This window comes from Henckelia pumila, chromosome 2, assembly GCF_033568475.1.
Source record: "Henckelia pumila isolate YLH828 chromosome 2, ASM3356847v2, whole genome shotgun sequence".
Classification (NCBI taxonomy): Eukaryota; Viridiplantae; Streptophyta; class Magnoliopsida; order Lamiales; family Gesneriaceae; genus Henckelia; species Henckelia pumila.
Window position 1 is genome coordinate 126,209,455 of NC_133121.1, and position 16,830 is coordinate 126,226,284.

Sequence of the window (16,830 nt, forward strand, 5' to 3'; positions counted from 1 at the left end):
GAAAAATCTATCAACAAATTAGGGATAGCGATGTTGTCTGTGTTCTCATTATAAACTAGGCTAAGATACATATATCAAATAATAATAGCGACTTAAAGCTGTCGAGAGTATGCAGACCATAGTGCGGCTTCTCAAAAGATAAATAATATAACACACACCACATTGACTCCAAACAAACCATAAAGTTGATATTTCAATGGGAATTCAATAGGAACAAAGGGGCATAGAAGACATCAACTTCACTTGTTACAGTTACAAGGAAAGCAAATATCATAATGAGAATGTTATGCATAAGCTCAAATGTAAATAAATGTAAGCATAAACAAATTACAAAAGATTAACAGGAAGAGAAATTTACCAACTAGGTCAAAGGGATTCCTAACACGCTTTTTCCCTTGGAACAGTTCTTCTAGTTCCGAATTGATTGTTCCAATCTGTTCAATATAGTTAGTCGAAAACTATAGAAAAACCTAAACGACACAAGAAGAAATGCTAATTGACTGTTCCAAGCATTGTTCTTGGTGATATATATCCATTTCAATCTATCAACGAAGTTGAATGAAACATGATTACTAAACCTTAGCCAAAATAATTTCAAAAACAATGGCTAGATATATGGAATGAAAATATAAATTTGGAAAACAATCCTTCAACATAAATAATAATCAAGTAAAACAGATTGATGAAATTCTTGATTTTCGCTCTCAATGTTTCTGCCTACCCAATACAATTAACAACAAGGAAAAAAAAACCCAAACGTCATAAACTCACCTCGAAAGAAATTTAGCAAAATCCCCGGCAAAAAATACTAGAGAGAGTCGAAAGGGAAAAAATAAATTTCCGGATCATTTGCGACAGAAGCTATTCAAAGCGGTAGCTGAAATTGAAACAGGTGTTTGATATTGCAACCAATAATAGTTGCGACAAAGAGAAATTGGGCTTTTGATAACTTAATAATTGGACTCGATTTTTGGGATGTTTATAGCCCATTCACTAAATTAGAAAAACCCATTCAATCCAAATTTTTTGAATTGACTGTCAGAAACCCATTCAACATTCGTTATTTACCAAATTCGGAAATAATCACTGTTTCGGAACCAATTAGAGCAATTCATTTCTTTCAGATACTGAAAATAATTAATAATAATAATGTGCTAATTTGAAGCAAGTAATATTCCAAAATTTGAATGATTTTTCACTTTAGATGATATCTTTCAAGCAAATTAAAATGATATATTTTTTGAATGCCTAATGTCATGGATTCATGATGGAAACGAATGCATCTAATGTCATATATATGGTAACTTACTCCAGTTCTTAAAGGAGATCAACTGTAATTTTATAATAATTTTGTACGTATGTGACGGGTGATTTCTTGGTCTCGTCCCCTTCCAATTAATTAATAACTTGATTATTGTTATGGAATCTCCTATTGTTGCTCGTATATATCGAGCATTACAGTAAGTAGTCGAGTCTTTTCTTTTGTGGTACAACATTATAAGTGTTCGGAGTGCCAAGATGTTCATGATAATACTAGCATATTTTTTGAGTTTTGTATGAAACATTGCTAGCATAGATTTTTGTCTTTGTTTTTAAGCTCCTCGATAAATCATAAATTGTGACTTTGTAAGATGAAAATATCATGATATTGAATATTAAACGAAGAAAAAGGAAATGGGATAATCTCCAGAAAGATAATGAAAGATAAAAACTGCCGCATCGTATTGATCTGCGTAAACTGGTAGTATGCCACATGTTGCACACGTATGACGAGTTATAAGTTACGTGTCATTTTAATATTATATTTCCATGTTAGATTGCATAAAGATTAGGAATTAAAACATCGATTCCAAAGATTTACCCATTTTAATTTCCCGACAGAGAGGAAATTAGAGAACGAGGAAGGAATAGGAGAATGACGATTAATGTTTTGGCTTTGGGTTTACTAATTATACTAACATCATCACTTGTGACATCTGGGAATATTAGAGTCATATTGTAACGTCCCAATTTCACAATCGAAACGTTACTCAAACATACATACTTAAATTTGGTAAAAATAAAAATTTTGCGGAAGCATCATCTTCTTTATTAAAAGGAGCATATAAAAATTTCACATAATAAAATAGTATCTAAAAATCTTTGCCAAACATGGCCAGCAACTAAAGAAAATTAAACTTGTTTGCCTCTCATCAAATAAAAATAAAATAAAACAAATGTTTTTAAAACATCTCCCAAGCTAAAGCGTTCACACTTATGCATTGCCCGTTGGACCGACCCCGGCCTCTTCTTCATGCCCGGTCACATAATCATCAATGTAAGCATCCACATCATCGTTACCTGTACCATTCAAGTATAGTGAGTCGAAATACTCAGCAAGAACAGGGAGAAAAAGGATTTTCTACTTTAAAAGAAAAATATTAACTTAAACTTTCATGCAATAAACATAACTTTGATGTAGCCATAACATAAAAATATTTGAGGTGATGAAGTATGAGTAGTGTGGTAACCGTCATAACGAGCCATTCATGGTTTCCTGTTGATCAACAAGCATATGGCATTACGCCCGTAAACTTTCATTCTTTGGATAGCCGCTTCGGCACTCATCCCGAAGTGCATACCCCATATAACCATCCCGTGAGCCATGTTTGGATAGCCGCTCCGGAGCTCATCCCGAAGTGCATACCCCATATAATCACCACAAGACGCATAATTCATCAAAATATTTTTCATGTATCATATCATTCATCTTATCAGATCATATCATATCATTTTCATAAACCTCGTAACATGCTCATAAAATTTCTCGTGATGCTACATGTTTAAATTCCTTCAAATCATTTCATGAGAAATTAGCTTTCATGAGAAAATCACATAATCATGCAATACATAACTTGACTGATCCACGTGAGGCATTCCGTCCGTTTTGGACCCTGAAAACTTTAACATTCTTCATGAACATTCTTAAAAATAATTAAAATACCTTAAAATATCAAAATCATGATTTTTAGGACTCAAAAACTCGTAAAATGGGGTGGGAAGTTCGATCATGCGGTAGCGCGGGCGCGCCGTCTCGGCGCGGGCGCGCGCACAATTAGCGCGGGCGCGCCGCTTGCTCGCAAAAGTGCGGGCGCTTGGCACAGGCGCGCTGCTTGGCAGCGCGGGTGCGCCTCCTGTGCGCAGACCTGCGCGACTCAGGCGCGGGCGCGATGTCGCGACTTCTTTTTTTGAAAACTGATCTTTTCTGCACTTTTTCAAAACCACATTGCTTAGGGACGATTTTTCCATCAAAAATACCATTCAACAACATCAAAATTTCAAAATAACTTGTACCAATACATCAAACATTCAAAGATTTTGAGTCAAAAACCTTCATAACTACTTTTACCCAAAAATTTGATATAATGCATTCAAATCTTTCAAAACTCAATAAACATGAACCGAACACATCAGGAATGTTTCACGTATCACAATCAAGCAACATACTCATAAAATTTTCAAGAAACATGCATAGATCATCAATCAAACACCTATGGTTTTACCTAAAAAAAAAATACATATATTCTTGAATGAGTTTAAAAACAGTAAAAACTTGCCTGAATCGTCTGATTGGGATTAACCTGGACGGCGGAACGATGTAGCCTTGAGAAGTCGAAGAACCCTAGCTTTGATGCAGCGTTCGATTGAGAGAGATTTGAAAGAAAAGAGAGCGTTAAAAAAAATGAGAGTTCAGAAGAAAAGAAATCTGAACGCTTGTTTCTTTTGTGACTAATGGGCTCCAACACGGCCCATTAGTTACATTTTAAATCCTTTAAAATTTGTACTCTCCCAATAAAAATACATTGCATACCTTTAAACTTAATAAAAAAAATATTTTCTTACTCGCTTCAAGGCTAAACTCGTTCCTGCGACTCAAGATTAATTCCAACATGAAAACTTTAAAATCATACGTATTGCATAAAATTTCAGGCATTTAATTTAATTACATAATTAAACATAGCAATTAAACATTCTAAATAACATGCATTAAATCATATAATTTAATCAATTAACCGTGATTAAGCTAGTGGACTTTTTGGACCTTACAACTCTACCCTCCTTAAAAGAATTTCGTCCTCGAAATTCGACTTACCAAAGAGTTCAGGATAGCGTGCTCGAATATCCTGCTCGGTTTCCCAGGTAGCTTCCTCAACCAACTGGTTGCCCCATAAGACTTTCACCATTGGAATCTCTCTGTTTCTCAACCTACAAACTTGTCGGTCTAAGATTTGAACATACATCTCCTCGTAGGACAAGTCTGGCATCCAATCCACTGGCTCATGGCAGATAACATGAGAAAGATTTTCCACATACTTCCTTAGCATAGAGATATGGAAGACATTGTGAACACCCTCCAAGTTGGGTAGTAGTGCCACTCGGTAAGCTCGAGCCCCAACCTTTTCTAGGATCTCAAAAGGTCCTATATATCTTGGGCTCAATTTACCCTTTTTCCCGAATCTCATGATACCTTTCCATGGTGACACCTTTAAAAATACATGGTCACCTACTTCAAAATCCAAATCTCTACGTCGCTGGTCGGCGTAACTTTTCTGTCGACTTTGAGCTGTCAACATTCTATCTCTGATCTTGGCTATCACATCTACTGTTTGGGTCACTATTTTCGGTCCCAAAACAGCTCTTTCTCCAACTTCGTCCCAGTGTAGGGAAGTTCTACACCTTCTCCCATACAACGCCTCATAAGAAGCCATGCCAATAGCTGCTTGATAACTATTGTTGTAAATAAACTCCACTAAAGGCAATTTCGATTCCCAATTACCTCCAAATTCGATTATACAAGCTCTCAACATGTCTTCGAGTATTTGGATCACTCGTTCTGACTGACCATCTGTCTGAGGGTGGAAAGCTGTACTGAAAGCTAGCTTCGTTCCCAATCCTCTATGTAAACTTTCCCAAAAGTTTGAAGTGAATTTAGGGTCTCTGTCAGATACTATCCTCGCTGGTACTCCATGCAATCTGACAATTTCTCGAATGTACAGCTCTGCATACTGATTCATCGAGAAGTTATTCCTGACTGGAATAAAGTGAGCTGACTTAGTTAACCTGTCAACTATCACCCAAATCGAGTTCATCCTTCGCGTTGAAACTGGCAATCCTACAACGAAATCCATGGTGACATCTTCCCACTTCCATGTGGGTATTGGCAATGGTTTCAGGAGTCTTGCCGGTCTCTGATGCTCGATCTTCACCTGCTGGCAAGTCAAACATTCATTCACAAATTTAACAACATCCTTCTTCATTCCTGACCACCAATATAAGGATTGCATATCCTTATACATTTTCGTACTTCCTGGATGAATGAAATACGGAACAGTATGGGCTTCAGTCATCACTTCAACTCTCAGTGAGTCTACTACTGGCACCCACATTCTACCTCGGTGATGAACAATTCCATCTTTGACATTTTACAATGTATCACCCTTAGCTTCATCTCTGTTCCTCCACAACGTCAACTATTCATCAGAAGCTTGGCCTGCACGAATTCTCTCAAGCAAACTAGGCACTACTGTTAAGGCTGCTAGAGTTCATACCTCCATTGGTTCGAATACCTCAAACCTCATCTGTTCAATTTCAGCAATCAATTCCTGCTGGACTGTCAATTGGTTCAATGTCGCAGACTTGTGACTCAATGCATCTGCTACAACATTAGCTTTTACCCGGATAATAGCTAATGTCACAGTCGTAGTCCTTCACTAATTCCAGCCATCGCCTCTGCCTCATATTCAACTCCTTCTGAGTGAAGAAATATTTTAGGCTTTTGTGATCAGTAAAAATCTGACATCTTTCGCCGTACAAGTAGTGTCTCCAAAGCTTCAAAGCAAAAACCACTGCCGCCAATTCAAGATCATGAGTCGGGTAGTTCCTCTCATGAACCTTCAGCTGTCGAGATGCATATGCTATTACTTTATTATCCTGCATCAAAACAGCTCCTAATCCACTCTTAGAAGCATCGGTATAAACCACAAAACAACCTGTGCCTTCGGGAATTGCTAGCACTGGCGCTGACATCAGTCTTTCTTTCAATTCGGCAAAGCTCTTCTCACATTGATCTGACCACACAAACTTCACACCTTTTCGAGTTAAGAAAGTCAGTGGTAGAGATATCTTAGAGAAGTCTTGAATAAATCTCCTGTAGTAGCCTGCTAAACCCAAGAAACTTCGTATTTCTGTAGCATTCTTCGGAGCAACCCAATTCCGAACCGCTTCCACCTTAGACGGATCGACCTCAATCCCTTTAGCTGAAACTATATGACCCAAAAATGAAATCTGCTCCAGCCAAAATTCACACTTACTGAATTTAGCATACAACTGCTTTTCTTTCAAAATTTGCAACACTGTAGTCAAGTGTTGACGATGTTCCTCCCTACTACGAGAATAGATCAATATGTCATCTATGAAGACTATGACAAACCGATCCAAGAAAGGTTGAAACACCCTGTTCATCAAATCCATAAACACAGCTGGTGCATTGGTCAACCCAAACGGCATTACCAAGAACTCGTAGTGGCCATAGCGAGTCCTGAATGTTGTTTTCTGCACATCTGCATCTTTTACCTTCAGTTGATGGTAACCTGATCGTAGATCGATTTTTTAGAACAACTCTGCCCCTTGCAATTGGTCGAACAAGTCGTCTATTTTGGGCAAGGGATATCTGTTCTTCACTGTAACTTGGTTCAGCTCTCTGTAGTCAATGCACAATCTCATTGACCCATCTTTCTTCTTGACGAACAACACCGGTGCACCCCAAGGCGATACACTCGGTTTGATGAACCCCTTATCTAGCCTCATCCACTGCTGCTCGGTACGTTTGTGCCCCACTCAACCTGACATCTCGTCGAATAGTGGCATTCAGTCCCTCTGTGAAATGCTTCAACTCCTCTGCAGCATTGCCCGAAATCATGAGCACAAAGTACCTCCCTCTCTCAAACTTCTTCACATACTCGGCAATGGACATGCTCCCTTGACGGAGCTCCAGAAATTCTCTAGCAAGTCTAGTCCTGGTGCTGATAGTGAAATATTTTCCATAGAACACATCTTTGAATCCATTCCAAGTCAACGTAGTCATATCCACAGCAGAACGGGCTCTCTCCCACCAAACCTGTGCATCATCACGGAACATAAAGATGACACACCTCACACGGTCTGCATCAGTGAGCTGCATGTAGTCAAAAATAGTCCCCACTGACTGCACCCATTCCTCGGCTACAAGGGGATCAGCCCCTCCTTTGAACTCCTGTGGCCCTAGATCCTTAAACTGTTTAAAGATTGGATTAGTTAATAGCGGCTGATTGTTGTTCCGTCCTCCCGCTTGTGCTTGGATTAACTGTTGAATCTGTTCTCCTTGAGCTCTACTATGCTCTTGCAACAGAGTCGACAACCCAGCCAAAAACTGGTTGTTCTGATTTTCCTCATTGTTCGGATTCCTACGATTAGCCATGATCCTGATGTCCATACAGTTCACATGCTTAATTACGTTATTTAAACATAACATCCTACTCAATAGGCATACTCTATAAATCAAAAACATTATCATGCATCTTAAACAATCCATAACATAAAACTTACAGACATGAAGACGAAGCATAGGATCGTGGCGAGAATGCATGTGTGCGACAAACCCAGAGCGAACTGCTCTGATACCAAGCTGTAACGTCCCAATTTCACAATCGAAACGTTACTCAAACATACATACTTAAATTTGGTAAAAATAAAAATTTTGCGGAAGCATCATCTTCTTTATTAAAAGGATAAAAATTTCACATAATAAAATAGTATCTAAAAATCTTTGCCAAACATGGCCAACAACTAAAGAATATTAAACTTGTTTGCCTCTCATCAAATAAAAATAAAATAAAACAAATGTTTTTAAAACATCTCCCAAGCTAAAGCGTTCACACTTATGCATTGCCCGTTGGACCAACCCCGGCCTCTTCTTCATGCCCGGTCACATAATCATCAATGTAAGCATCCACATCATCGTTACCTGCACCATTCAAGTATAGTGAGTCGAAAAACTCAGCAAGAACAGGCAGAAAAAGGATTTTCTACTTTAAAAGAAAAACATTAACTTAAACTTTCATGCAATAAACATAACTTTGATGTAGCCATAACATAAAAATATTTGAGGTGATGAAGTATGAGTAGTGTGGTAACCGTCATAACGAGCCATTCATGGTTTCTTGTTGATCAACAAGCATATGGCATTACGCCCGTAAACTTTCATTATTTGGATAGCCGCTTCGGCGCTCATCCCGAAGTGCATACCTCATATAACCATCCCGTGAGCCATGTTTGGATAGCCGCTCCGGAGCTCATCCAGAAGTGCATACCCCATATAATCACCACAAGACGCATAATTCATCAAAATATTTTTCAGGTATCATATCATTCATCTTATCAGATCATATCATATCATTTTCATAAACCTCGTAACATGCTCATAAAATTTCTCGTGATGCTACATGTTTAAATTCCTTCAAATCATTTCATGAGAAATTAGCTTTCATGAGAAAATCACATAATCATGCAATACATAACTTGACCGATCCACGTGAGGCATTACGTCCGTTTCGGACCCTGAAAACTTTAACATTCTTCATGAACATTCTTAAAAATAATTAAAATACCTTAAAATATCAAAATCATGATTTTTAGGACTCAAAAACTCGTAAAATGGGGTGGGAAGTTCGAGCCTGCGGTGCGGCCGCGCTACATGCGCCGTCTCGGCGCTGCAACCGGCGCGGGCGCGCGCACAACCAGCGCGGCCGCGCCGCCCGCTCGCAAAAGTGCGGGCGCGCCTCCTGTGCGCAGACCTGCGCGACTCAGGCGCGGGCGCGCCGTCGCGACTCCTTTTTCCGAAAACTGATCTTTTCTGCACTTTTTCAAAATCACATTGCTTAGGGACGATTTTTCCATCAAAAATACCATTCAGCAACATCAAAATTTCAAAATAACTTGTACCAATACATCAAACATTCAAAGATTTTGAGTCAAAAATCTTCATAACTACTTTTACCCAAAAATCTGATATAATGCATTCAAATCTTTCAAAACTCAATAAACATGAACCGAACACATCAGGAATGCTTCACGTATCACAATCAAGCAACATAATCATAAAATTTTCAAGAAACATGCATAGATCATCAATCAAACACCTAGGGTTTTACCTAAAAAAAAAATACATATATTCTTGAATGAGTTTAAAAACAGTAAAAACTTGCCTGAATCGTCTGATTGGGATTAACCTGGACGGCAGAACGATCTAGCCTTGAGAAGTCGAAGAACCCTAGCTTTGATGCAGCGTTCGATTGAGAGAGATTTGAAAGAAAAAAGAGCGTTAAAAAAATGAGAGTTTAGAAGAAAAGAAATCTGAACGCTTATTTCTTTTGTGACTAATGGGCTCCAACACGGCCCATTAGTTACATTTTAAATCTTTAAAATTTGTATTCTCCCAATAAAAATACACTGCATACCTTTAAACTTAATAAAAAAAATATTTTCTTACTCTCTTCAAGGCTAAACTCGTTCCTGCGACCCAAGATTAATTCCAATATGAAAACTTTAAAATCATACGTATTGCATAAAATTTCAGGCATTTAGTTTAATCACATAATTAAACATAGCAATTAAACATTCTAAATAACATGCATTAAATCATATAATTTAATAAATTAACCGTGATTAAGGTAGGGTACTTTTTGGACCTTACACATATAGTATAATGTAAAATTTAGATAAAAATAAAATCGAATTTACAAGTGTAATTAAAGATATGCTCGAAGATTGCTCAAATTGTATGTTGCACCTTGCACTACATAAGAGTTTTAGTGTGTCAACTCAATCTAAGATACCGTGAAGAATACCTTCAAAAACAAAAAAAATACCGTGAAGAATCCAATTAAGGCAATTTTTTTTCACTAACAGGATATTCATATTTCAAGTATAATTTCATAAAATTATACATGTTTGCACTCGAGAAATAAAAAAAGCATGTTACCCCAAAATGTGAAAATGAGAACCATTGAAGAAACAAAATTTAAAAATAGAAATATCTAGTGTACAAAATTTATATACTCATGTAATTCATACCTATTAAAACGGCACCCAAATGATCAAATCACCAATATTTATATTGATAGGGTTTGATTTCAAATCTTATATTGAAAGATGGACATGGAGTGATCTCTCTATACATAAAACAAAAAACATTTCACTCGGATTGGAGAAATCATTCTATAAACATAAAACAAAAACACTTCACTCGAATTAAAATTGATCTATCATTTCAGGGTCGTTATGTATTGGCACAAGGCACCCTACGAGCCACATCAAACATAACTATACACTGCTCTCCTCTGCTCATATTATACTTGGACTGATAAATGTATATCATACTTATTATTTAGTATCTGACAATAAAATACAATGGGCATATAATGCTCATTAAAATGCACGGGATACAGATCTCACCTCCTAGCCCAAAATGAACTCAGAGATCAAGGGAATCGTGTCCAATTAGAAAAGAAAGAAGAAAAAATAAATATTCAGGCAAGGAGGAAAGTACAAGTGTGCCGAAGCTCATTCAGCAACTACCGGACATCGCAGATTATCAAAATTTCTCACCATAGTAATAAGTTGTTCCAACCATTAGCACAACTGTGGCACCTTGAGCTACCACACGAGCTCTCATTAATTTCTGACCCAAATGAGAATTCCCATGTCTGAAACTAATCAAACCAGCTGTAAGAACCCCCGCAATTATAAAGGCCCCTGAAACACAAAAATCCTCGATGTTAATGGATTGAAAAAAGTTTCTGATATATGTAAAAAAAAAAAAAAAAAGTTCACCAGTTTAGTCATTAGTATGTTGGCCTGTCAAAAGGTTTATGTCATTACCATGCTGGTAAATATGTACTGTCATGCTATAAGGAAAGTTGATCCAAGAGATTGGTACAATGATGGTAGGTTATTCGAAAATTTAACCCTTTGTTTTACTCCTGCGAAAGCTGTGAAGCCAATGCCCTTTCATTTCACAGCTAACTTCTTCTATCTACCATGAGACTTGCATGAAATACAACTTAATTGAAGGAACAATCGTGTTCCATAAAAGCTATGACAAGCTGACGCCACTTCTAAAAATGACATTTTACAACCACAATCACAACTATAAATAATTCTGCTTGAAATGTATCAAGGTCGCTTCATATCAAGACAAATAATTAATAATCCAAAAACCATGTTCACAGCCCAACTGATTGTGAAGCAAATACTCTTATGTGCGTTCAATGTTCTTTCTCCACCTATATAATTACACCTCTGAGTAAAAGTTTCATCAGCAATGCTCTTTGTAGAGACGCTTATGAAACGGAACGTTACATGTACTACACCGCTCCAATGCAAATCGTGGTGTGACATACGACCTTGATGAACTCTTCAACCCGATAAATCAATACCTTCGGTTTGGATTCACCTAGTGGAATATAATCTAAATTTGATTTTCTATTAAGAATTGAATTAACTAAAGGGATGACACTAGAAAAAGCTATCAACAAATTAGGGATAGCGATGTGGTCTGTGTTCTCATTATAAACTAGGCTAAGATACATATATCAAATAATAATAGCGACTTAAAGCTGTCGAGAGTATGCAGACCATAGTGCGGCTTCTCAAAAGATAAATAATATAACACACGCCACATTGACTCCAAACAAACCATAAAGTTGATATTTCAATGGGAATTCAATGGGAACAATGGGGCATATAAGACATCAACTTCACTTGTTACAGTTACAAGGAAACCAAATATCATAATGAGAATGTTATGCATAAGCTCAAATGTAAATAAATGTAAGCATAAACAAATTACAAAAGATTAACAGGAAGTTAAATTTACCAACTCGGACAAAGGGATTCCTAACACGCTTTTTCCCTTGGAACAGTTCTTCTAGTTCCGAATTGACTGTTCCCATCTGTTCAATATAGTTAGTCGAAAACTAGAGAAAAACCTAAACGACACAAGAAAAAATGCTAATTGATTGTTCCAAGCATTGTACTTGGTGATATTTCTCCATTTCAATCTATCAACGAAGTTGAATGAAACATGATTTCTAAACCTTAACCGAAATAATTTCAAAAACCATGGCTAGATATATCGAATGAAAATATAAATTTGGAAAACAATCCTTCAACATAAATAATAATCAAGTAAAACAGATTGATGAAATTCTTGATTTTCGCTCTCAATGTTTCTGCCTACCCAATACAATTAACAAGAAGGAAAAAAAAACCCAAACGTCATAAACTCACCTCGAAATAAATTTAGCAAAATCCCCGGCGAAAAATACTGGAGAGAGTCGAAAGGGAAAAAATAAATTTCCTGATCGTTTGCGACAGAAGCTATTCAAAGCGATAGCTGAAATTGAAACAGGTGTTTGATATTGCAACCAATAATAGTTGCGACAAAGAGAAATTGGGTTTTTGATAACTTAATAATTGGACTCGATTTTTGGGCTGTTTATAGCCCATTCACTAAATTAGAAAAACTCATTCAATCCAAATTTCTTGAATCGACTGTCAGAAACCCATTCAACATCCGCTATTTGCCAAATTCGGAAATAATCGCTGTTTCGGAACCGATTAGAGCAATTCATTTTTTTCAGATACTGAAAATAATTAATAATAATAATGTGCTAATTTGAAGCAAGTAATATTCCAAAATTTGAATGATTTTTCACATTAGATGATATCTTTCAAGCAAATTAAAATGATATATTTTTTGAATGCCTAATGTCATAGATTCATGATGGAAACGAATGCATCTAATGTCATATATGGTAACTCACTCCAATTCTTAAAGGAGATCCACTATAATTTTATAATAATTTTGTACGTATGTGACGGGTGATTTCCTGGTCTGGTCTCCTCCAAATTAATTAATAACTTGATTATTGTTATGGAATCTCCTATTGTTGCTCGTATATATCGAGCATTACAGTAAGTAGTCGAGTCTTTTCTTCTGTGGTACAACATTATAAGTGTTCGGAGTGCCAAGTTGTTCATGATAATAATAGCATATCTTTTGAGTTTTGTATGAAACATTGCTAGAATAGATTTTTGTCTTTATTTTTATGCTCCTCGATAAATCATAATTGTGACTTTGTAAGATGAAAATATCATGATATTTAATATTATACGAAGAAAAAGGAAATGTGATAATCTCTAAAAAGATAATGAAAGATAAAAACTGCCACATGGTATTGATCTGCATAAAATGGTAGTATGCCACCTGTCGCACATGTATGACGAGTTATATGTTATGTGTCATTTTTATCTTATCTTCCCACGTTAGATTGCATAAAGATTAGATATTAAAACATTGATTCCAAAGATTTACCCACTTTAATTTCCCGACAGAGAGGAAATTAGAGAACGAGGAAGGAATAGGAGAATGACGATTAATGTTTTGGCTTTGGGTTTACTAATTATACTAACATCATTACTTGTGACATCTGAGAATATTAGTCATATAGTATAATGTAAAATTTAGATAAACATAAAATCGAATTTACAAGTGTAATTAAAGATATGCTCGAAGATTGCTCAAATTGTACGTTGCACCTTGCACTACATAAGAGTTTTAGTGTGTCAACTCAATCTAAGATACCGTGAAGAATACCTTCAAAAACAAAAAAAATACCGTGAAGAATCCAATTAAGGCAATTTTTTTTCACTAACAGGATATTCATATTTCAAGTATAATTTCATAAAATTATACATGTTTGCACTCGAGAAATAAAAAGGCATGTTACCCCAAAATGTGAAAATGAGAACCATTGAAGAAACAAAATTTAAAAATAGAAATATCTAGTGTACAAAATTTATATACTCATGTAATTCATACCTATTAAAACGGCATCCAAATGATCAAATCACCAATATTTATATTAATAGGGTTTGATTTCAAATCTTATATTGAAAGATGGACATGGAGTGATCTCTTTATACATAAAACAAAAAACATTTCACTCGATTGGAGAAATCATTTTATAAACATAAAACAAAAACACTTCACTCGAATTAAAATTGATCTATCATTTCGGGGTCGTTATGTTATGTATTGGCACAAGGCACCCTACGAGTCACATCAAACATAATTATATACTGCTCTCCTCTGCTCATATTATACTTGGCCCGATAAATGTATATCATACTTATTATTTAGTATTTGACAATAAAATACAATGAGCATATAATGCTCATTAAAATGCACGGGATACAGCTCCTAGCCCAAAATGAACTCAGAGATCAAGGGAATCGTGTCCAATTAGTAAAGGAAGAAGAAGAAATAAATATTCAGGCAAGGAGGAAAGTACAAGTGTGCCGAAACTCATTCAGCAACTACCAGATATCGCGGATTATCAAAATTTCTCACCATAGTAATAAGCTGTTCCAACCATTAGCGCAACTGTGGCACCTTGAGCTACCACACGAGCTCTCATTAATTTCTGACCCAAATGAGAATTCCCCTGTCTGAAACTAATCAAACCAGCTGTAAGAACCCCTGCAGTTATAAAGGCCCCTGAAACACAAAATCCTCGATGTTAATGGATTGAAAAAAGTTTCTGATATATGTAGAAAAAAAAGTTCACCAGTTTAGTCATTAGTATGTTGGCCTGTCAAAAGGTTTATGTCATAACCATGCTGGCAAATATGTACTGTCATGCTACAAGGAAAGTTGATCCAAGAGATTGGTACAATGATGGTAGGTTATTCGAAAATTTAACCCTTTGTTTTACTCCTGCGAAAGCTATGAAACCAATACCCTTTCATTTCACAGCTAACTTCTTCTATCTACCATGAGACTTGCATGAAATATAACTTAATTGAAGGAACAATCGTGTTCCATAAAAGCTATGACAAGCTGACGCCACTTCTAAAAATAACATTTTACAACCACAATCACAACTATAAATAATTCAGCTTGCAATGTATCAAGGTCGCTTCATATCATGACAAATAATAATAATCCAAAAACCATGTTCACAGCCCAACTGATTGTGAAGCAAATACTCTTATGTGCGTTCACTGTTCTTTCTCCACCTATATAATTACACCTCTGAGTAAAAGTTTCATCAGCAATGCTTTTTGTAGAGACGTTTATGAAATGGAACGTTACATGTACTACACCGCTCCAATGCAAATCGTGGTGTGACATACAACCTTGATGAACTCTTCAACCCGATAAATCAATACCTTCGGTTTGGATTCACCTAGTGGAATATAATCTAAATTTGATTTTCTATTAAGAATTGAATTACCTAAAGGGATGACACTAGAAAAATCTATCAATAAATTAGGGATAGCGATGTGGTCTGTGTTCTCATTATAAACTAGGCTAAGATACATATATCAAATAATAATAACGACTTAAAGCTGTCGAGAGTATGCAGACCATAGTGCGGCTTCTCAAAAGATCATAATATAACACACGCCACATTGACTCCAAACAAACCATAAAGTTGATATTTAAATAAGAATTCAGTGGGAACAAAAGGGCATAGAAGACATCAACTTCACTTGTTAAAGTTGATATTTAAATGAGAATTCAGTGGGAACAAAGGGGCCTAGAAGACATCAACTTCACTTGTTACAGTTAGTTACAAGGAAAGCAAATATCATAATGAGAATGTTATGCATAAGCTCAAATGTAAAGAAATGTAAAGATTAACAGTAAGAGAAATTTACCAACTGGGACAAAGGGATTCCTAACACGCTTTTTCCCTTGGAACAGTTCTTCTAGTTCCGAATTGACTGTTCCCATCTGTTCAATTTAGTTAGTCGAAAACTAGAGAAAAACCTAAACGGCACAAGAAGAAATGCTAATTGACTGTTCCAAGCATTGTACTTGGTGATATTTCTCCATTTCAATCTATCAACGAAGTTGAATGAAACATGATTACTAAACCTTAACCGAAATAATTTCAAAAACCATGGCTAGATATACGGAATGAAAATATAAATTTGGAAAACAATCCTTCAACATAAATAATAATCAAGTAAAACATATTGATGAAATTCTTGATGTTCGCTCTCAATGTTTCTGCCTACCCAATACAATTAACAAGGAAAAAAAAACCCAAACGTCATAAACTCACCTCGAAAGAAATTTAGCAAAATCCCCGACGAAAAATACTGGAGATAGTCGAAAGGGAAAAAATTAATTTCCGGATCGTTTGCGACAGAAGCTATTCAAAGCGGTAGCTGAAATTGAAATAGGTGTTTGATATTGCAACCAATAATAGTTGCGACAAAGAGAAATTAGGCTTTTGATAACTTAATAATTGGACTCGATTTTTGGGCTGTTTATAGCCCATTCACTAAATAAGAAAAACCCATTCAATGAATCGACTGTCAGAAACCCATTCAACATCCGCTATTTGCCAAATTCGGAAATAATCGCTGTTTCGGAACCGATTAGAGCAATTCATTTCTTTCAGATACTGAAAATAATTAATAATGATAATTTGCTAATTTGAAGCAAGTAATATTCCAAAATTTGAATGAATTTTCACATGAGATGATATCTTTCAAGCAAATTAAAATGATATATTTTTTGAATGCCTAATGTCATGGATTCCTAATGGAAACGAATGCATCTAATGTCATTTATATGGTAACTCACTCCAGTTCTTAAAGGAGATCCACTGTAATTTTATAATAATTTTGTACGTATGTGACGGGTGATTTCCTAGTCTCATCTCCTACTAATTA

General features: G+C 35.9%; 1 protein-coding gene across 1 annotated transcript; it reads right to left on the bottom strand.

The window, feature by feature from the left end:
* Positions 1 to 9,522: 9,522 nt before the first annotated feature.
* LOC140884255 (RING-H2 finger protein ATL48-like) lies at positions 9,523 to 14,465 on the bottom strand. Its single transcript, XM_073290955.1, has 3 exons — positions 11,954 to 14,465; positions 10,684 to 10,830; positions 9,523 to 9,923 (listed from the first exon to the last, which is right to left on the bottom strand). The coding sequence occupies exons 1-3, from the start codon at positions 12,027 to 12,029 to the stop codon at positions 9,898 to 9,900; spliced, it is 249 nt and encodes an 82-aa protein (XP_073147056.1). The 5' UTR covers positions 12,030 to 14,465; the 3' UTR covers positions 9,523 to 9,897.
* Positions 14,466 to 16,830: the final 2,365 nt, after the last annotated feature.

What these genes read in the sequence shown, in the direction of transcription:
- LOC140884255 (XM_073290955.1), bottom strand. Translation starts at nt 12,029, where the DNA reads ATGGGAACAGTCAATTCGGAACTAGAAGAACTGTTCCAAGGGAAAAAG. An exon ending in GAATCCCTTTGTCCGAGTTG is followed by an intron (nt 10,831 to 11,953) that starts GTAAATTTAACT and finishes TTTGTGTTTCAG; the next exon opens with GGGCCTTTATAATTGCGGGG. An exon ending in TGGAACAACTTATTACTATG is followed by an intron (nt 9,924 to 10,683) that starts GTGAGAAATTTT and finishes TTGTTTTTGAAG; the next exon opens with GTATTCTTCACGGTATCTTA.